We start from the raw sequence: 22971 nt of genomic DNA on the forward strand, positions 1-22971 counted from the left end.
AGGAATTCCTCTTACAAGTTCTTTAGATGATACTTGAGTGATTAGTTTCATGCTAGCATGACCTAATCTTCTATGCCATAGCCAAGCATCCTCATTCATAACGGCAAAACACATTTCATCGCATAAGTCATTGATGTCAATAGTGTATACGTTATTTTGTTTTAATGCAATCATAGATATATTTTTGTGTGGTTTTTCAATGATGCAAGCATTAGATTCAAATCTTATAATATATCCTTTATCACATAATTGACTAATGCTCAAGAGGTTATGTTTTAAACCATCAACTAGTAAGACATCTTCAATAGAGAAGTTGGATTTGTTACCTATGGTTCCTTTGCCAATGATTTTACCCTTGTTGTTGTCTCCGAAGGTGACATATCCTTCGTCTATGCTAGTGAGCTTAGAGAATTGAGATGGATCTCCGGTCATATGCCTTGAGCATCCACTATCAAGGTACCATCTCTTGCTCCTAGCTTGCGATGGTTTAGTTTTCTCATCTTCGATGGCCATTAAGGCGTAATGAGCAACTTGCTCGGTGTTGGACTCCTCTTCCTCAGATGCGCTCGAATCATCCCATGTTGCTTGGAGCGCCTTCTTCTTTGTTGTTCTTTTCTTGACTTGGGGACAATCACTTTTGTAGTGTCCCGGTTTTTTGCATTCATAGCAGATTACTTGGTCCTTTTTGGGTTCAAGTTTATTTTTTGCATCATTCTTAAACTTATTTCTTTTAAAGAATTTTTTAAACTTTCTTGTTAGAAGTGCCAAGTCATCATCACAGTCCTCATCACTTGAGTTTTCTCTCAAGTGGCATTCTGAAGTTTTGAGTGTCATATCCTTCCTGTTCTTTGGAAGGATGTCTTCTTGCTCTTCATGAGCTTTACAAGTCATTTCGTAGGTCATTAATGACCCGATTAGTTCTTCAAGAGGGAAATTTCGCAGATCTTTTGCCTCTTGAATAGCGGTGACTTTAGGATCCCAACTCTTAGGAAGGGATCTTAGTATCTTATTAACAAGCTCAAAATCCGAAAAACTCTTTCCGAGTCCTTTTAGACTGTTGACGACATCCGTGAAACGGGTAAACATGTCTCCAATGGTTTCACTCGGTTTCATACGGAAAAGTTCGAAAGAGTGTAACAGCAAATTAATTTTTGACTCTTTTACTCTACTTGTGCCCTCATGGGTCACTTCGAGTGTGTGCCAAATATCAAATGCAGTTTCACAAGTTGAAACACGGTTAAACTCGTTTTTATCAAGTGCACAAAATAAGGCATTCATAGCCTTTGCATTTAGAGCGAAAGCCTTCTTTTCCAAATCATTCCAATCGATCATTGGAAGAGAAGACTTTGAAAAACCATTCTCGACAAGATTCCATAATTCAAAATCCATAGAAATAAGAAAGATCCTCATTCGGGTCTTCTAGTAGGTGTAGTCCGTCCCATTAAACATGGGTGGACGTGTAATGGAATGGCCCTCTTGGTTTCCGGCGTAAGCCATCTCTCTTGGGTTTTAATCCTTTTGAGAGTTAACCGGGCTCTGATACCAATTGTTAGGATCGAGAGCACTAAGAGGGGGGGGGGGGGGGGGGTGAATTAGTGCAGCGGATATCTTTTAGCGATTAAAAACAAAAGCTGCGTTCGTTCGATAAAAATCAGTTTTGAAGCAAAAGCCGACTCAAAGATAACTTATGACTAAGTGCAGTTTACGTTTAGACACAGTTAGCGTCTAAACGCAGTTTGCGTCTAAATGCAGATTGCGTCTAAACTCAGATTGCGTCTAAGCGCAGTTTGCGTCTTAGCGCAGATTGCGTCTAAGCGCAGATTGCGTCTAAATGCAGATTGCGTCTAAGCGCAGATTGCGTCTAAACACAGTTTGCGTCTAGAAGCAGTTTAAGCAGAAGTATATAGACAATGTGCTGCTGTTGTTCAGCTCAAAACGTAATCTGCAAAAAATAGATTTACGTCTAAACGTAGATTTACGTCTAGACGCAGATTTACGTCTAAACGCAGATTTACGTCTTAAACGCAGATTTACGTCTAAACTTTGAAACTCGTTTGTATGCTCGCAGAAGGCAGTATGCAGTTGAAATCAAGACGTAAACGTGAACTGAGATCTGATGATTGTGCGGGGAAAGCCGATTTACGTCTAAATGTAGTTTTACGTCTAAATGCAGTTTTACGTCTAAATGTTGAAACTCGTTCGTAAAATTGCAGAGGACAGTTTGCAGTTATCAATAGAATCAAAATGTAAGTGTAAACTGCAAAGAAACTCGTTCGTGAAAGCACGAAAGACGGTTCTGCAGAATCAAACGTAAACGTAAACTGTAATGTACGAAAACATGAATTTACGTCTGAATGCAGATTCGGAAGAACAGCACTTAGAACTTGTTCGTGAAAGCGCAGAGAGCAGTAGTAATGAAGGAGGTTTCAGTAATGATAAAGTGCTCAAAAATAAACGCAAACCAGAGATTTAGAGTGGTTCGGTCAGCCTTGACCTACTCCACTTTTGGCTTCCTCCACCGACGAGGTTGCCGACGTCAACTAGGGGCCTTCCTTCAATAGGCGAAGGCCAAACTTCCCTTTTACAGTTTCTCTCCTTTTGACAGGCTCAGGAGACAACCTTTACAGACCTTTCTCTCCTCACTTTACAACTGAAAACTTGAAGAACAGAAGGAGGAGACTTAAAGGCTTTACAACACTTTTGAGCTCTTTAGAATCACAGAAAAGATCAAGATTTCGGTGTAGGTCTGTATCTTTTCAGTGCTGAATGGGTGGGGAATTTATAGGCCCCAACCCAATTCAAATTTGGAGCTCAAAACGATCAAATCCCGGAATTCCGGGATCAGGCGGTTGCACCTCTTGACTGGAGAGGTTGCACCGCCTGGCAGAGCTCGAAGACCGAGCTCAGGCGGTGCCACCTCTCTGCCAGGGAGGTTGCACCGCCCAGTCTTGCTCGAAGACTGAGCTCAGGCGGTGCCACCTCTCTGCCAGGGAGGTTGCACCGCCCAGTCTTGCTCGAAGACTGAGCTCAGGCGGTGCCACCTCTCTGCCAGGGAGGTTGCACCGCCCAGTCTAGCTCGAAGACTGAGCTCAGGCGGTGCCACCTCCCGGCTGGGGAGGTTGCACCGCCCAGTCTCGCTGGGAGGCTTAGCCCAGGCGGTGCCACCTCCTGGCCTGGGCGGTTGCACCTCCTGGTGCAATCAGGGTCCGAATGGTTCATTCCATTCGGCCCAATTTCAATCTTTCAGGGGCCCAATTGCCCCAAGATTAAGCCAATGGGATCTCCTCCCATTTTCCAACTTAATCAACGTGCTAACTACGATTAAATCTAAGACAACTTCTGCAGCTTTGCTTCGGTGCATCAATCGCTCCTTCCGGCGAGTTTCCGGCGAACTTCCGTCGATCATCCGATGAACCCTCGGTGATGCTCCTGCGGACTTCCGGCAAACTCCTGGACTTTGCGACGATCCACTTGGCAAGTTCCGACGAGCTTCGCTTGGCAAGCTTCTAGACTTCTCGGATCTGTTCTCGCAGAACCTCCGACGACCGTCCGAACTTCCGTCGAACTCTCGAACTCCCAACGTGATCATGAACTTGACTCCGGCGCAACTCCTGTTGCTTGTCTATCTTTCATCGTAGTTAATCCTGCACACTTATCTCAACACATAGATTAGACAACAAATGACAATTGACTTCATCATCAAAATCCGAGATTCAACACTTAAATGATTATAAAAGATTTCAGGAAGGCCTACCCTTTACGGACAAACACGTAAGGGTGCTACATGACTTAGGAAATGAGTATAGACTTCGCAAGTTAACGATTATATGACAAAGAGTCCAAGGTGATTTATCATGATTAAAGTCCTCACAAATGCCTGCCTGATACTACTGTGAAACATGACAATGAAACCACCCTAGATACTATCCCAGAGGTATATCTAATCATATGTTACTCGAGTAGCTCCAAAATGTTGTATTAGCTAACACTCTGTACCACTCTATGGATCTAGAAAACCCTCTACTTGTATGACTTATTTTAAAAAATTTTGCCTCAACAACTATAAGCTCCCACATGCTATGTAATGCATAAACAAAATTAAAAGATACGGATATATACAAACATTATATCGAATACCCTTTGTATATATTTATCTGTGACGATATGGGCTAGACCATACCTGATCACATGGGTTGAATTATATTTAACTACATAAGCTGGATCATACCTAGTCACATGGGATGTGTTATACTTAACCACATGAGTTGTACTTGACCACATAGGCTGGTTTGGCCAATCAACTTAACTAAGGTCATAGCTCAATTTGACCCTTCTTATTAAATTAGATTTTAATATTTTTAGAAATATAATATATTATAAAATCATAATTAAATTAGATTTTAATGATTATAAAATATAATCTATTTTTTATAAATTAAATAATTTAGATTCATGATTTTAAATTTAAAACTAATTAAATCATAAAAAATTATATATAATTTCTTAAGATATAAATATACCTAATTAAATAAATTATTATTATTATTAAATTAACTAATCATTTTAATATCATAATATAATGATAACTACTTATTAATCATAAAATTTTAAAATTAAAATATTATTTTGTATCATACAAATTATAACAATTCTAATATCAAAAATTTTAAAATAGAAATAAAAATTGATAATGAAGAATCTTGCCTCTTTTGAGGGAATACTCTCCGTAATCTTGCCTCTCTAGCTTGATAAAGAATGAGTTTTTGTTTTGGGGTGGGCGGGCGGAGGGAGTAGGAGAAGATTAGATCTCCAAAAAATAATAATAATAATAATAATAATAATAATTTATTTTTTATTTTAATTTATTTTTATTTTATTTTCACATATAAAGGTCAAATTATAAGATTTATTTCTTATGGATCATACAAAAAAAGAAATTTACATTTTTTTACTTTCTTAAAATCACATCACTCATTAGGAAATAAATTAATTAATAATTTAATTAATGGATAAAATTTTTAAATTATCCACATATTAAGAAAATCGATTTTAATTATTTCTTTAACTATACTAAACAAACAAAGAAATTAATAATTTAAATAAAGGAACATATATTTTATGATAATTTAATATATATTAAAGGAGGAAAATAATTGTTGATTACAATATAAATACTCATTGTAGCTTCTATTGGCTTGGTGAATTGATTCTATCAAATAGGTTAAATGTGTCCTTATATGACTGCAACTGGTGTTGTGTAATCAGTAAAAACATCATTACAAACATGAAAAATTCCTTGTTATGCAATGAAGGCTGTTAACATTAGTAATAAGAACAAAGAATTATGGACTTGAATGAATTGGCCAGTGAGCCATAAAATATTAAAGATTCAAACAGTTTACCAACTGACAATTTGAATTAGACAGTGAAAAAGGAAAATTATCAACATGATAAAATTAAAAGTAAAATTAAAATCCACATTTTTGAGAAAGCTTGTCACAACAAAATACTTTGTATTTTCCCATCTCCTTTTGTGCTTGTCTTTTTTTTTTTTCCAAGTGTTCAGTACTTGTGCTGAAAGAGAAACACCATCGACTGCATAAAAAGCCTGCCAATCAACAAAAGAGCAAGTGAAACATTGTTCCTACTGGTGAATCCTCTGGTTTTGATGCTGTGTGTGAAATGTGGATGACAAGCATCTCTGAACTTTCCTGCATCATGTCTCTGTACATCCAAGACATGCCCACAGATTTGGATTGCCATATCCAATCTTACCAACTACAAGTTGAAGAAGAGATTGACTACAGAAGCACAGTAAACTCTGTGGATAAAAAGGATTAACCAAAAGCAACCTAAGCTGCTATGTCAAGGCAGTACTGAATTCAGCTAAACAGAATCATTTGTCTTGAATTATTATTCTCAAACAACATTCCTGGGAAGACCCTTTGCTCTGCTACTAGAAAGAACTATTCATATATATCAGAGAAGATGAGAAGCATGGTGGAAGTCTCACTACCCTCCTATGAGACTTCCTATATCTCATCTGGATAAATCTAAAAATATGTGATATTTGATCAAGCCTATTTTTAGTGGTTTATTCGTAATAATTTGTTTGATCATTACGAATAAGTCAGATGGTATATATTGGACTTATGCTGATTGGGATGTAAGCCTTCCTTGATATCAAGTCTAATTTCAATTAGCTTCCTACCTTTGTGGGTTTGTACTAATTTCACCATATCATCTTTCTTGTTTATTAAGTTGCTAGTTAACATTTATTATATTAATTATATTTATATATATATATAAAGAGAACAAAATATGTAAGCGCCTGTGGCCTAATGGATAAGGCGTCTGACTTCTAATCAGACGATTGTGGGTTCGAGTCCCACTAGGCGTGAATTTATTTTCATTAAGTTTCACCTTTTAATAATATTCCTTTTTTTTTTATTTCTTTTCGATTATTTAAAAGGAGTTTGGAAGTCATCTTTAATTTTGGAGCCTTTCTCTTTTAACCACTAATTTCCAACAATTTTGAACTTTGTCCAAATTTGAGGTCTTCTCATTGACCAAACATTTAAAATTAGACATATTTAACTGTTTATTTAATAGTTTAATAATAATTGATGATGATGATGATGATGACCACCAAACATTCTTTGAATTGTTTGATGCAAGTGTCATGGTCTTCGATTTCGATTTAGGATGGGTGGTGGACCTCTCTATTGTATAATGTTTGGGGTTGACCTCCACATGTCAATCTTCAACGTTGACCTCCAATAATGTGTATTGTCTCTAATGGCTTAATTGTCGATGAATCAAACTTTAATGCTGGTATTTGGCCTGTCAAAATGGTCAATGGAGAGTCAAAAGTTCTACAGATCCTCCTGAATGTAAATATATAAAAATAATCGATGAACATAATAAAAAATATTTTAAACTCACTTGGAATCATACCGATAGTGCATAATTCAATTTTAACTGACTAATGATGATAGAAGTGATGTTTTACATGTACATATATATCATATATAAATATTTAAAGAAAGATATTTAGAAATATCGAGCTAATCAATTCGGTATGATCTGAACTCATAAACATAAGATTATATGATATATCTTTAAGATGAAAATATCGAACTCCCAAAATACCATATTTTATAGAATATTCTATAAGGAGATAACCTATAATCTCCTTCAATAATTTTTTTGTCCTCTTATCCATATAAGTGATAGAGATAATAATATAATCATTTATCTTGGACCTAATCTATGCGGACTGGAGTTAAATATGCTCCTTATATAGTATATTAAATTTTAGAGAGGTAAATATGCGCTCAAACGATATCATATAATTATTATACGATCTAACGTTAAAGAAGGATAGTACGATATTTTTTTAAATAAATAAAATAAAATAAAATCAGATCAACAACCTGAAAAAAACAAACGGAATGATCTACACATAACGGAATGCAGACGGTGGTATCTCAGATACAAATGCAAGCGCACACGCTACATATACGCTTCGATCGTACGTCAGTGATCATTAATTACGTTGATGGCGTGGCACCTGATGGACGACTCTACGTGACGTCGGTACGGACGGTGCATGAGCGCCGCATAGATATGGCCCACGTCGCGCGCGACGTCGTCCCCACCGGGCGGGCCCCGCCCCGCGTGATCTCTGCGAGGAGCCCCCTCCGCTTCATATGACGGCATTTATTGGCGAGGCGAGCGCCTCTCGATCGTCCTCGGGCGGGGCGAGAGGAGATATCGAGAGCGGAGGAGCGGGAGATCGCCCTCCTGTCGGACTCATCGCAAAGCGCCACGCGGCGTTCCTCGGCATCAAGGGTGGCCGCCGCAGCAGCATCCGCAGGCGACAGAGACGGGAGCGACGCGGTTCGTTCGCGTAACCCCCGTTCGTCGTCCTCCCCTTCTTTTCCTCGAAAATTTCTACGATTTCTCTCGCACCTCATCTCTCTGCCTGAAAGAAAGAAAATAGATTCGAGGAGGAAGATTAGATCGAGAGAGGAAACCGCGTTCGATTTTTGATCGGGAATTTTCACGAAAAGGTAAAGATATGATCTCACGATGGTTTTACCTTCTTCTCTTCTTGATTTTTATTTCCTGTTTTCGAGAGGAGAATTTTAATACCGATTTCCGATCTTTTGTGGGGTGAAATTCTGAGATTTTAGTGGATTTCTTATTAAATTCCAATAAAAATTCTTATTATGATGAAATAAGGTTTATTAATAGGTGTGAATCCATTATTTCGGAAGACCGGGCACTAGGGCAGACGCCTGACGATTATCGCAATCTTAATCCGGCGCATTCAGTGGTCGCCGGAGATGGAACTCGGCGCTACCGCCGTCGCGGCGGCGGATGATTCTTCCCCTCGTGTCAAGTTACTATGCAGCTTCGGCGGGAGCATCCTTCCCCGCCCGCTCGACGGGCGGCTCCGCTACGTCGGCGGAGAGAACCGAATTTTGACCGTTCCTCGCGACGTCTCGTACGAGGACCTCTTGGCTCGGATCCGGGAGCTCTTCGATGCGGTATCCATCATCAAGTACCAGCAGCCTGAAGAGGACCTCGACGCCTTGGTTTCGGTCGTGAACGACGATGACGTGATGAACATGATGGAGGAGTATGACAAGCTCAGCGCCACGGGTGATGGCGTCATGCGACTGAGGATCTTCCTCTTCTCGCACTATCCGGATCTTGATGTGGCTGGTGCCACTACTCACTTCGATAATGATGAGCGGGAGACTGAGCGGAGGTACATCGACGCCCTCAACAGCCTCTCCGACAACAAGTCCCCGTCTCCCCCTGATACCTCCGACCATTACTTGGGGCATCCAGGCATCGACGGGGGAATCCTCCACGGTCAACTTAATTTGCATCACATTGCAATCCCTCACCCATCTCACGTGCAAAGGTATGGTGAAATGGATGCTCCTTATAGCCCTGCTTTTTTCTCCCCAGGACCGCATGCTGTCAATGATCCACAGGAATTCCCATCTTCACCGTCGTCGGCAATATTTCACCTTGGGGCTGGGGAGTTAAGTGATAGGATTGCGGATGAGTATCTTAGGCAGGCAGGGGGACACCAACTATGTCAGTTTGACCATCAGTCTCCACCAACTATGGAAAATGTGATGTGGCTTCCTGCAGGGGCCATTATTCAGGAAAACTCTGGATTTCCAACTAATTTGGCCCATGCGCAAAATATGATTGAGAGCAATAGGATCTGTGAGCATTGCCATATGACTTTCCAGAGAAGCCACACGACTGTATCAGATGCACGTTTCGTTGACACACGCTGGAAGCATGGACAGCCATACATGGAGCAACCAAACATGATGAATGAATATGTGGGGCAATTTCCAAATTCATCAGCTGAGTGTTTTGGTGGCAGGGATCCATGCATGGTAAACCAAGACATGAAGATAGACCATGGTATCTGTGTCAAAGAACAGAATGAGCCTCACCATCCTTTCTATAATGAGTATGACCAGGGACGGGCGATACACAACCATCAGTTTCCTCAGAGACTTGAAGATTTGCGGATCCATCACAGCGGAACTGGGAGGGTGAATGAGCACTACATCATTGATGGCACTATGATGAATGTTCCATTTTCTCATGGAAATGTTAATGATGTCCATTCATTCCCTTCTAATTGCATTGGTCATGACAATGGGGATTATCTTCGACATGGTACTAATATTGGAAATGAAGTATTGCTTTCTCAACAGACAGTTGGAGGTGGTACCGGCACAAATGCACCTGGATTTGAAGACACTGAAGTTCAATATCATAATCAGCCTTTGGCATATGGAGTAGAGAGTCCTTGCCAAGCCTCAAACAATTTGCATCCGATTCAATCTTTATGGAGAAACAGACAGGCTCCTTGTCATCCTGGAACATCATATGAACCCTCCAACATGATGATGCCAAATGGTGCGCCTGATTCAGGTTTTATAAGATATATGCAGGAGGGAAGTCCAACGTTGCCATATGTTCGGGTTGAGGACCAAATTCCAAATGCCCTGTCAAGCCAGAACAATAGTATTCCACAGAGGATGCTTGGCCTCGATGAATCTGCTGCCTCAGATTATCTTAATCGCTATGGTCCTAGACAAAATCCTAATGTCACTGGTCAGGATGGTATGTTCTCAATTGCACATGATTATCCTGGTGAAATTAATGGTAAAGTTCCTACTGAAGCGGTACCTCTTGTGCACACACCTCCATACCCCGTTGAGAAAGAACTGATTGTTTCTTCTGCTTTCGCGATCAACCATCCCCCCGTAATGGCTTCTAACCGAAGTGTCCAGTTGCAAGTTGCAGCAGAGATAAATTTGACCATTGATGGGCAGAAAATAAGGCATGAGGTTTCAAAGAAACCTGATGAACACAGAATCCTTTCTCCTACACGTAGACAAAATCTAGAATTTGCTAAAAATGGACTGCAGCTTTCTGAAGTGGAAGGGCACCCAAGGAAATCTGTTGATGCCGACATTAATGTTTCTCATAGAGATCGCAATATGTCTGAGGAGAACTTGAATTTCTTACCTGAGTTGATTGCTTCTGTAAAGAAAGCAGTATTAGAAGGTGCTGAGGAGGCTGTAGCCAAGGTCCAATCAAATTCTTGTTTAGATATTTATTCTCCTCTCGTTGAGAAAGAATCATTATGTGAACATGAGGTGACTTTGGTTTTGAACATTTTGTGACTGCTTCATTCTCAAAGTTGGTTGGTTAGACTTGTTGCTCTTTGCTTGTACTTGCAGAATGCCTATGCCGATGTTCAACCTGACTCCAAAGCAATTGATGAACATGAACAAATTTGTAAAACTGACCCCAGGACAGATGAAACAGAAGCTCTAACGAAAGGGTTACAGGTGCCCTTTAGTTAACATGCTTATTTTTGCCTTAATCTGTTAAATTTCTTCATATCTTGTTCTTATTGATATATTCTTCTATTTGCAGAATTCAGATGTTCAACTTGACCCGGAAGGAAATAGCGAACATGATAAACTTTGTAAAATTGAGCCCACAACAGCTGAAGCTGAAGCTTTGGCAAAAGGGTTGCAGGTGTCTTTTAGTTAGAAATTTTCTTCTTGCCTTATCCTGCCGAATTTCTTCACATCTTTACTTGAGCCTAAAATCTTTCTTCAGACAATAAAAAATGATGATCTGGAAGAAATTAGGGAGCTCGGTTCCGGCACATTTGGTTCTGTCTACTATGGCAAATGGAGAGGTTCTGATGTGGCTATAAAAAGAATAAAAGCTAGTTGTTTTGCAGGGAGGCCATCCGAGAGAGAACGCCTGGTAGTTTCTACTCTTTTACATCAAAATTTCATTATATTTGTTGGTTATATAGGTCTTGCGTGAGCAATATCCATACCGAATATAAGAGATCTGCCATTACAGAAAAGATTTTCATCCCTTTTTATGTTGTATTTTAACAGTATTTTTAGGTTTTCCCTCCATCCAATCAACTGATTGTAAATGTAACTATGCCTTTTTAGCAAATATCACCCCACTTCTATTGATGGTGGATCCAGTGCTTAATTGCTCTTGGAAATGTTCTATTGATAGAAACTTTGTGGGTTTGCCTATTGTTGCTGTTGATTTAACTAAGGTGTGAATTAAAAAATTATGGGTAAATCACTCACAAATCACTGTATCATGAATGCTTGGCATAGCTCTGCTGTTTAAAGAAGTTAAACCGGAATGGTATGATCTCGTTCCAGTGAGTAGTATATGGTTATATTGGCTTAGTGAATATATTTTGATGAGAGATAAATGCATGAAACCAGTAGAAACATAGTTTCATATCAAATGCGACACAAATGTTTTATTTTAGCAATAAAAAGGACCCTTTGAATCAACAAATAGATTGTCAACTGAATCAAATATCTTGAACTCACAGCTTGAGTTTTGACTTGATATGCATCATTAGGATCGACAACAACAATTATTAAATAACAAGCCTGATTTTTAGACTATTTCAATTGTATAGATGTTAGGTAACCAGATTGTAGTTTGGGTCTAGAATTTAAATAAATTGTGTATAGTCTCATTCTTTTGAATCATGATCTAGGTATCCAAGCAGACAAGGTTCCATCCAATTTAAAATCTAGGGAGGGTCAATGTAAACAATCTTACCATTCAAATAGGCTATTTTCATGAATCAAACCTTAGTTATCTAGTTCAAAGGAGTAAGCTTAGCTTGGCACCAATGGTCACCCTCATAGAGTCTTGATTTAGTTTTCTTTTTTTTCTTTCCCTTTTTTTGTTATACCTGGTAATCATTCAGTCATTTTTTACAATGTTGATAGTCATTTTTAATTATATTGGTGTTAAGTATTTTAATTCTTGATAGCATGGTTTAGGAAAGATTTTAGTCAGTAGCATTTTGAGTCTGGAGAGCTCTATATGTCTCTTTATGTGAATTAGGTAAGTTATTCATTGCATGCTGCATCAATTGGTATCAAATCATCCATGCTGGGCTTTTGCTACGTCTTTTTAGTCGATTTAAATACCACAATTCCGTGGTGAAAATTTCTGCATGCAACATGGCTACAAAATTTTATGCAATCCTAGAGGGAACACCTACAATGGCAAGAACAACTTCTAGGATGTTTTACTGTTGAAGAGATTGCAGAAACTGAGCATAATTGGATTTCTGGTGAATTAAAGCAGGATCATTGGTGCATATACATGGCATTTATTATCCAAGTCATGTCCTGCCACAATCCCACTACCAGATGGATGATCTTCCTAACCCTTGTCTCAGATGAACCGATTTCTATTGCCAAATAAAAGCTGTCATTTTGTGTTAAGTCTATGCTATGTAAGCACGTATTTGAAAATTGACTCTATGTAGTAAAAGATCTAGACGACATCATGAAGTCTTCATTCAGATAGGACCCATTTGTCTCATCATGTTTTTTTACTTATTATATGCGCTTTTGCTAAAGCCACATAAGCATGAAGAGAGATTTTGATGCCTTATTTCTCCAAGTCATTTCTACTAATTTATTTAAGACTATATCATTCAATTGATTCAAGGACTACCTCATTTTCATTTGGTCTCTAAATTCTTGCCATGACTGACCATTTTCTGTGCAACTTGAATAAGAAATGAATCTCTTTGCACATTGTCTTTGCCATATGGTATCCAATTTAGAAAAGGAATGATATGTGTTCTATGCTGCATTCACTGTAAACTTTGTGCCGGTCTCTTGGACATTCATGTTTATCCATGTTTTAGTCAATGTTTTAAGCTTTTACCAAAATCTGTAGAAGCCTCCTTTTTTGCTTTTGCTTTGAAGGTGAAGAATCTACAGGCCTAATTTCTTATGGAATTTTCTGCAAATGTATATGCAGTTGGTGAATCTGATTGAATCCTATTATTGCTTTTGCAGATAGCAGATTTCTGGAAAGAGGCTCTAATAATGAGTTGCTTACATCATCCCAACGTTGTTTCTTTTTATGGTGTAGTTCGTGATGGCCCTGGTGGCAGTTTAGCAACGGTAACAGAATTTATGGTCAATGGATCTCTTAAACAATTTCTGCAAAAGAAGGACAGGTATAATTTTGTATCAATTGTTCCAATAAGTTCCAAATTGTCATGTGAACTGCAAACTTTAGACAGAAATCATGAGAAGCTTCTGATCTCAAGCATTTTCTGTTGAACAGAACCATTGACCGCCGTAAAAGACTAATAATAGCCATGGACGTTGCATTTGGGATGGAGTATTTGCATGGAAAGAACATAGTTCATTTTGATCTCAAGTGTGAGAATTTATTAGTTAACATGCGAGATCCACATCGTCCTATTTGTAAGGTAAGAAACCTTTCTCAATAAGTCCCCTTGCCCCTTATTTTGCGAGAATCAAAAAGATCCTTTTTTTCAAGTTTAAATTTGTTCATTTGGAATCTGGGTTCTTCTATCTTCTACTTAAGGAATCTTTTTGGCAGGCTAAGTTATAAATGTGTGATGTAACTCAATTAAAAGGGGCAAATTGTTTGTATGATGCACCCCTTAGTCTGTCTTGATCACCTAGGTTGTCTTCAAGTAAGGTCTTGTATATAACTGGTGCCATCACATTGGTTGCTGCTTGAGTTTTAGCTAATTTAATTACTAGTCGCTACAATTTTTCTAATAAGATCACGTTCTGATTTATAATCATGTGACTAGTACTAATCATTTCTGTACTGTCAGATTGGAGATCTTGGTTTATCAAAAGTAAAGCAGCATACATTGGTGTCAGGTGGTCTTCGGGGAACTTTACCATGGATGGCACCGGAACTTTTGAGTGGAAAAAGTAATATGGTGTCTGAAAAGGTAAGATTTCTTATACAAGTCTAGTAAAGCAATTGTTTTCTCATCCCTCCTGTTACTAAAATTTTTTTGGTTCATATGTGGTAGATTGACGTTTACTCATTTGGAATTGTGATGTGGGAGCTGCTTACCGGGGAAGAGCCTTATGCTGACATGCGTTGTGCTTCGATCATAGGTACTACTTTTAGCATTTAATTTATTATATTTTACAGCAACATCATAATTTTTTTTATCATAGTTGTTATTTGGTCACAATAGTGGTTATTAAGAATTGTAATGAGTTCATATTGGTTGGGTAAGGTTGTCATTCTTATTTACATGTTTTTGCATTTTAGGTAAACAAGATTACGAGACATGTTTAAATATTTGATTGACGGGTCATGGTTTCAAATACCAACTTGTATGGTGCATATAGACTATTATTTACCGGTTCATTGAAGGACCAGTATTGGTTGGCATTTAATTTTTTAATATTTTCTTCGGTTCATATCTGGAGGTAGGGTCAGAATACTGCTTGATGAACTGGTACTTACCAGTCCAATAGATATCCGAAACTGGTCCTGGATTGAGATTTAAAACCTTGGTAAGGGTAGTTTTGTTTATTAATCACATGAGCATCATAAATCTCTTGCTATGTTAGTTGGAGGCCAACTTCAGAAAGGAGTATGACCAAAGACTCATTTCATGAGATTAATAATACTGAACAACATCCCCTGATTGTATGACTATATTGAATATATGAATTTAGAGTCTGAATCATGTTTATGCTTCACCACGAAACTTGGTTTTTATAGTGTCAGATATGGTTAATAACTTTGTCGGCAGATAAAATATGATCTCATTTAAAATTCCTCCTTGGATGATGCTCTGGTGCATCTAAAGTTTGGTGAGCTACCAAATGTGCTAAAAGTTATAGAGAACATGTTTAATATTTAGTATATTAAATCCATAGGTCACAGAAGCCGAATCAGGATCGGTATTGAGATTGAGATTGTCAGTGATGATACAATTGGGATCCATTGGATTCCGTCCATTGGATTAGAATCATTTAAGAACAGGAGCCAAGGGTCATGCTAGACAGGAGGCAACAGGCAATGACAGGAGAGAACAGATGATGAATGGACAGCGAGTGAGTGTCAAGTTCTCAGTGAGCACACATGTGACAGGCATGATAGGATAATCAATCAATTGATATAAAGACCAAATTAACTAATCTCTTCTTTGCTCCTCTCCACCGGGTCTCTATTTTTCTGTTCTCATTTGATCATCAACTTTCTATTCTTTTCTACTTTTTTTCTCTTTTGCTTAATTTTTTTTATTTCTCATTTCTGCGTTTGATAATGTTGGCACCCCACCATGTTGGATGATAAGATTGTCAGATTTGAACTTGCATCACTGGAATCAACTATCTTTTTTTTTCCCCTGTAATTCACTGATCTCGATGGATTAGGACCGATAATGATCAATTTTAATTATGCTCAATTTATGATTTTATCCAAGAAACGGGGATTATTTCTCTGACCAGGTGGGAATAATCCCAATTCAAATCAGCCAGTCATGCAGCCAAATTTGAAGTCCATGATAAAATAATCGAAGTTGTAAAACATGCTCAAATTGAGTTTGTCTGAGTTTTAGTTGGTGTGGTGTTGTTTCTCTCTATATAAGTAGAACCTTTGTTCACTGCAGAAATTACGTGTGGTTTTGTTAAATATTTAGCATGCTTTGCATTGCGAGGGGGATGTATAGAAAGCATCAGAGATCACTGCATAGATCATAGGTGCATCTAGTGACAGGGAAAATCTTACTAAATAATTAGAGATATATTTGATGGTCGACGAGTGATAGGGCCCTTAACCAAGGTTTGAAGCCTCGGTCTGGTACCAATTTAAACACATTGTTGGACCAGTATGGTATTGTTATACCACGTGATAGATGAACCTATACCGCTTGGTATCACTAAGAAAAGTATTAAATGAACATCGGCAGATAGTTATATGGTTTGGTGATGGTCCTTGATTATATCAATAAATGCTGATTGGTACATATTGGTCCAAACAGTATCTGAAACCTTGTCCTCAACAAACTTAAAGTAGGAAAACATTTGATCTAGTGATCCCCACAGATGAAATTAAACCTTGAGCTTTTCTGTTGCTTGTTCAAGTTAAATGTTGTGTTGCTTGTTTGGGGTATGATAGCACATCATTTTTACATCTTACCAAATTTCTGTACTAATTTTACGGTGTTTGTCATAAGCAAGTGATTAGTTTTACTCTGAATTCGAAATATTAAAATTCTTTCGCTTGTTGTCTTCCATGTTCTCTGGTATGCCTGTAAGTTTGCAAATTCATGAAGTACATTCATTGTCAATTTACAGTTTACAATATTTATAGAGATGAATTGATTTGTCATGCATAATTCTTTGAAAGTGTTCTTTCTATGTCTCCTTGCACATCTTTGTATTCTCTTTCTATATATATGGTTTACAAAGTTCAGTCCTAATTGTTTATACAATGATGACCAAGGTCTGTCATACTGAAGCATACCGCTCGTACCGGTCCGATAGGTTACCGGTACGTGGACCGCTCGGTACCGCTACAGTGCTACAGTATTATACTGTAGCACTGCTATAGTATAAAAATATACAATTGTTCGGTACACCGGTACCATACCGTATCGAGCTCGGGTCGAAATGCTGGTATGGTACGGTACGGCGAACCTTGATGATGACTATAATTGACTATGGTTATATTTCTTTGTCATTTAACTTGATATCTGTCGTTGCTTGTTTTGACTTAAGATCCTTCAAACACAGCCAATTAATGTAATGTTTAGTGTCCCATGTGGTTGTGAACTGAATACTGTCTTCAATCTAGAGTTACCTGAGGATTAGAGAAGTAATGTTAGGATAAACATTTAAGATCTCGTGTCACAACCAATCAGTAACCAGATATGGATCAATGTATTGACACTCAGGGTCAACAGTGTTCATACCGGAGAGAAAGAGGAAGATAAGAGGGGAGGGGTAGACCAAAAAAAAGGAGGAAGATGACGAAGCAGCAATGAGGCATATTGGTAGGTGGAGGCAATGACCTGGATGAGGAATTGATGGACAGTGTGGCAGGGTGCAAGAAGAAGAAACAACTACATGGTGGAGAGGAGTCAAGAGTTGGAAGAGAGTAAGAAAGAGAGAGACTTAATGTGAGAAAAACAAGTGAAAATTAAAGTGTTCAAGTGGCAAATGACCTAAATGAGAGAGACTTCATGTGTCAAGTAATCATCCAAGGCATGAAATTATTTTAAGTGGGTCCAGAGCATGAGTGACGCAAATGTAAACATTTTGGGAAGCTTTCAAAGGTCAACTCTGAGTGAAGATTAATTTCAGGTGCACATATTATGAGTTGCAGCATATAAATTGCTCATTTTTGTGTTTATCTGTTTGTGACATTTTCTATTCACTTAGGAGCTAAGGGTCACACCTAAGATATGTTTTGATTGTTTTGTTCTTTCCAGGGGGCATTGTGAACAACTCCATACGACCTAAAATTCCTTCCTGGTGTGATCCCGAATGGAAGTCCTTGATGGAGAGTTGTTGGTCTTCTGATCCGGCATTGAGGCCATCGTTCTCTGAGATATCGCAGAAGTTGAGAAAAATGGCTGCAGCGATAAATTTGAAATGATGCGACATTTCAACTGGAGTAAAGTTTAATTCTTCTTTCTCTACAACTTCATCCCTTTCTTGTCGATAAAAAAAATGAAAACATACGCACTACATTCTGAAGCGCTTGTACCATGAAACATACAGGTTCTTGGAGGATGGATCCTCGGGCTATAATCCCTCAAACTATACCTTCATATCATAGTGTACAGCGATCTCTCTCAAACCAAGGACATGAAGCTTGTCAAAAATGTAAGCAAAATTTTGCCTGCACACTCATAATTATCACCATGTATCAACTTTTTTGCAAAGGGTGCTTCTTAGGATGTATAGTTTTCTTTGCAGGTTCCCATTGTATCGAGCAGCGGACGACCTTTACCCACCTCCCTAGTCGAGGGTGTGTCATTTCGTGTGGCCCTTTGGGGTGGAGATGATATGAAATTTATGTAAATAAATTTTTGTAGTCATGCTACTGTTTAATCCACGCGTGGATGATGTCTTAAGCCTCGATAAGCAATTTTGTTGACGAGATGTCGATAAATAAGGAATGTCATTCTGTGTATCAGTGGATGCTTAACATAAGGAATGTCATTCGTGTATATCGGCCAATGCTTAACATGCCGATGAAGAAACCACAATCTTGTTCTTGCTTTGCTTTTTGAATTGATTTTTTGTCTATCTATGTGATGCATAAAAACACTAAATGAGATTGATCTCGTAGGGTGATCTTTGGTTTCTTTATCTTGTATTCCTGCCTCATTCTACGAGCGACAAGTAGAATAATTATTACACTCATTTTAAGTATGCTCATTCCACCATGTGATGTATGTGACTAACCTCTGGTAACTAACAAGGGTGCATGAAATGAAAATGGTTGGTTTTTGGCAGTTAATATAAATAAATAATGGGGAGATATGGACATATTGAAGCCATTGTTTGTGTTTGCTTGAAGTGAAAAGAAATCATTTGAAGGCTGAAATCGAGAGTTCGTACACATCATCATCATTTGCATTATTAACATGAATTAATTTAAGCAATCAGATCCTTTTTTTTCTTTTCTTTTTTTTTTGAGAAAATATTGATAACGAGCATTGGAAAGAAAATTATGGAAGGCACACCATCGGAACTTCTGGGTTTCACAGGATATGCTCATCGGCATCATTTTCCACTTATTATGCGTGACTGAAAAGGAGTGCTCTCTATTATCACAAGGTTTGGGTACTCTTTCTTTATTGGTTGTTTCCATGGCTCTCCATCCATTTGCATATAAGCTTCCTTCGAGTCACCACCTTTGAGTCTCAACTTTACTGCAGCAGCCTGCAAGCAGCAATTGACTTGAGTTTAATTTTCGCTAATTTGATGGCTAGAACCCTAACAGTGCAAGTTCATCTTCATTGTCTAATTAAAAGAGAAGAGAGAGAGAGAGAGAGAGAGAGCAGCACATGATGTTGTTGAAATAAGCCAGCTGACAAAATTCTCTGCTTCATTTTCACGATCAATATAAGTCCAAGAGTATGAAAGAGTGTATGAACCCAGCTGTTCAAGGAAGAGACTGGAAGTACAAGAACATAATCTGCACCTCGATCCCAAGAAAGTTTGATAGGCCCAAAAAAAGAAATTGACCTGGGAGGAAACTGATAGGCTACTCCAGTTTGCTATGTGTTTCCTTTTAACATGCTCATCTCTGTGCCCTCTAAGCTACATGGTGCGACTAAACTAAACAAGATAGCAATTTGCTTTCATCACATCATATATTTTTAGCACATTGGTTAAAGGATAGATAACTAAATACAAAAATATTTTATGCACCTGTTATAGCTAAGAGGTTTCACTATCTTGTTTTATATACTAATGACTTGTGTCATCTGGATCATGCTGTTTTCTGAGATCAAAATTTTCCATGTTAATTTCTTCAAAGAGAAGCTCCCTATCGAATTAGATGATGGACTAGCAAGTGGCAACGTGTGCATCATGAGTTTCATCCTTTCATATGTATACTAGAGAATTTCACTCGGAAAAGAAAATATTCCATACCAACAGATTTGGGTTCAAATAGAACTTATCAATGAGGTCAAGTTCAAATATAACAATGGTACCTGAGCAATATGCACGGCTGGACTAAGTTCAGCCATGACACAGGAAGCATGCCATGCGTGCTTTAACCCAAATATCTCAAGCAACCCATCATCCGGATGAGCTTCATAAAAACTTTTCTGAGAAAGTAGACCATAAAAATATTAGTAAGAATTCCCATAAGAAATATACATCAGTGCAAATATTCAGATACAACAAGTACAAGGCTTCTGTAAATTTTTAGAACATGTTGGTCAAAGGTTCAGATAAGACTCCCTTTCCCCTCCGCTCTCCCCTCTTTCATTCAATTTTTTATTAATATATTTATGCCAGTTTAAAAATAAATCTAAAATATGAATATTTGCAGTCAATGATTGAAGCAGCACAAATTTCTTTACTGACATATGGAATACTTTTTTATAAAGAATACTTCCTATACCGTTATCAAGCGTAGACAAGTAAAATGATGTCTTTCATGCTCATGCATTAGTTTTAAAGTCCAAAATCATGGTCTCAAGGCTCAAACAATTCTTGTTATCTCCACAGTGGTGAGGTCAGAAATGACTGACAATAGACAGGTAGTGCTAAAACTTGGGGGTAATATAGTCCCTACACAGGGGCCAACCTATCCAACTTCCCAGCATCAAAATACATTGGAGGCATGGATGATTAAACTTGAAAGGAATTGGCAAGCTCTATTGGGAGTTGGAACAGAATAATTGATCAATTTACAGCCAGTACAAAGGGGGTATTCAAGTCTACCAAAGCAGCCTATGAAGCATTGATTTGATAGAATGAGAGTGAACAAAATGAGAGGGAAAAAGAGAGGGGTTGAGAGAATGAGAGTGAGGGCAGATTTGAGGGGTTTTGGGACCCTTATTACAGGCTCTCAGAGGCCCCCCTAGTGGCTAGTTGGGTAGCCTCATCTCCAGGTAAGTTTGCCTGTACCATCGGTAAGCTTGGTACAGGGCCTACGCTGGGCGGGAACCAGCCTGGTACCAGTTTGTACCATGTATATCAACCCAGCTGGTATATCGTGCTCTGTGTACCAGTTCCTGCCGGAGCGGTAAAAACTAATTAGAAACACTAAAGAAGTACAGGCCCAGTACCTATCACAATTTGATACTAATTACAAACAACAGAAAACAGTGTATCCTAAAAGAATATGTTATTTTTAGTGTATAATACTTCAAATACTTAAACGGAAGTACTCTACGCATCATGCATATATCATAACCAGCAAATATCCAATACAAATATGGCAACAGGCTCAGTATTCTTGTCCCATGTGATGCAAGTCAGAATCAGATAAGGCAGTCAAAGGCTACTAAAGAAAATTAACAAGAAGATGGCACAGACTTAGAGGCCAGCCAATTGCTCTCTATGGCCCTAGTCATTAGTTAATCAAGCTCATTTGCAGTTTGAAGGCCGGTCCTCAAAGCATACTAAAAAAAATAAAAAGAAAATAGTTATTGGCCCAGATTTGGAGGCCAGATAGTTGCTCTCTAAGGCCCTAGCCACTAGTTAGTCAAGCTCATTTTCAGTTTGAAGGGTTAAATTTTTCCAACAATTATTAAATATTCATATCCAAAAACATCATTTTGTATCCAAAAGGAGGACTAATGCAAAGAAACTTAGAGCTTCCAAATGGGCTATTTCCATTGATGAATCAGCATAGAACTTATGGTCCAATGTATAATATCAATACAAGGCATTATTAACATTAGATTTATTTGACTCTATGAAGAAAAATAACATATTGTGTTGGCATAGCCATCTTGGGGATCCCTCAAGTGCATGTTCATCTTTTACTACCAAAAACATAAATGCTAGTCTCATCCAATGTTCAGTAGACTTGACCAAAGACCAGTACCTAAAACTGTATTTAGTTCAACACAACCCTCCTAAAAGTTACATATTTCAAGGGAATCAGATATTCAGATGTAAGCAACATCACCGGCACCCACCCACACACAAAATGTTTCTGCATTTTTAACAGATCCAAATTTTCTTTTGGCTTACAATGTTATGGTAAACACTACCACAAATGAAAATCGTATAGTAACCCATACAATTTGGAATAAATGCCAAAAGCCACTACTGCAGGAATGATCTAACAATCTAATTAGCATGACCCCATTCACAAATTTCCCAACTAATCTTTATCTTAACTGAATTAAATCTTTGAACAGCCTAGATTGACCAAAATTCCTAAACCCTTCATCGAGTAAAATATTTTATCTTCCTCTCCTTTTCACTCATCCTACCTGGTCTCACCTCTTTTCTCATCTCTGATAGTCCTGGGAAGTTTGTTCTTTGTTTCCCCCCTAATCATCCTTCATGACTTATGCCTAAACTGCTATGGACCATAAACCCATCAGTATGTATTGGTGTGAAATTATGAATAACATCTTGGTATGCATACCACAATTCCCAGGCTAAATCTCCAGCATTTCAGCCAATTTTACAGCACACAGCTCAAGAAAAATAATTTCAGCCATCGCACATGTGCTTGTTTTTCTGGTCCAATTATCTAGTATAAGACTTCCCACTAGTTTTCTTACTTTTTTTTTATTCCACCAACAGCCATCTGTGATCTGTTCCAGTGCACCAAATTACTCCAACTGATACTGGGATAGTCCAATATTATAATCACTGGCTTGAAGATCTATGAATTAAAATGACTGAAGTTCTTGCTATAAATATTTTTCTTTACCACTACTTTTCTTATTTTTATTTTATTTCCCCCAACAGCCACCTGTGATATCTATCAGTGCACCAAATTACTCCAACTCAGTGATTTAAAAAGCGCTAAGCGCCAAAATGCGCCAAGGTCCAAAAACGCCCGAGGCGCTAGGCGCTCGCCCGAGCGAAGCGAGGCGCTAAA

At 38.2% G+C, this 22971-nt stretch overlaps 2 protein-coding genes and 1 non-coding gene across 12 annotated transcripts in view; 2 read left to right on the top strand and 1 right to left on the bottom strand.

Annotated features, from left to right (window-relative positions):
• Positions 1–6327: 6327 nt before the first annotated feature.
• TRNAR-UCU (transfer RNA arginine (anticodon UCU)) lies at positions 6328–6400 on the top strand. Its single transcript has one exon. It is a non-coding gene; the product is annotated as a tRNA-Arg (tRNA).
• A 1324-nt stretch (positions 6401–7724) lies between these two features.
• On the top strand, positions 7725–18691 carry LOC135581693 (uncharacterized). Of its 9 annotated transcripts, none has more exons than XR_010497209.1 (12): positions 7725–8075; positions 8260–10709; positions 10794–10904; positions 10993–11097; positions 11182–11334; positions 13437–13600; positions 13711–13858; positions 14237–14359; positions 14444–14531; positions 17867–18056; positions 18159–18263; positions 18345–18691. XR_010497209.1 is itself a non-coding variant. In XM_065154466.1 (11 exons), exons 2-10 carry the CDS (start codon positions 8352–8354, stop codon positions 18031–18033), a joined length of 3417 nt encoding a protein of 1138 aa, XP_065010538.1. In that variant the 5' UTR covers positions 7725–8075; positions 8248–8351; the 3' UTR covers positions 18034–18051; positions 18159–18691. The 9 variants fall into 9 exon arrangements, 5 of the variants coding, with proteins under 5 accessions (XP_065010538.1, XP_065010540.1, XP_065010537.1 ...); XR_010497208.1 differs by having other exon boundaries at positions 18357–18691; XR_010497207.1 differs by having other exon boundaries at positions 17867–18051.
• Positions 18692–18960: 269 nt separating this feature from the next.
• Positions 18961–22971, bottom strand: part of LOC135640911 (diacylglycerol kinase 7-like) — a 28326-nt gene continuing 24315 nt past the window's right edge. For both annotated transcript variants that reach the window (XM_065155768.1, XM_065155769.1), the window contains exons 11-12: positions 20108–20224; positions 18961–19328 (exon numbers count right to left, since the gene is read on the bottom strand). In XM_065155768.1, coding sequence (XP_065011840.1) covers positions 19170–19328; positions 20108–20224 — 276 coding nt within the window. In that variant the 3' untranslated portion in view covers positions 18961–19169. The remainder of the gene's footprint in view (positions 19329–20107; positions 20225–22971) is intronic.

The sequence above is a fragment of the Musa acuminata genome, chromosome BXJ3-6 (assembly GCF_036884655.1).
Source record: "Musa acuminata AAA Group cultivar baxijiao chromosome BXJ3-6, Cavendish_Baxijiao_AAA, whole genome shotgun sequence".
NCBI lineage: Eukaryota > Viridiplantae > Streptophyta > Magnoliopsida > Zingiberales > Musaceae > Musa > Musa acuminata.

Excerpts from the sequence above, each read along its gene's own strand:
- LOC135581693 (XM_065154466.1), top strand. The coding sequence starts at position 8,352 with ATGGAACTCGGCGCTACCGCCGTCGCGGCGGCGGATGATTCTTCCCCT. Across the intron at positions 11,335-13,436 it reads CATCCGAGAGAGAACGCCTG|ATAGCAGATTTCTGGAAAGA; the intron begins GTAGTTTCTACT and ends TTGCTTTTGCAG. Across the intron at positions 13,859-14,236 it reads CACATCGTCCTATTTGTAAG|ATTGGAGATCTTGGTTTATC; the intron begins GTAAGAAACCTT and ends CTGTACTGTCAG.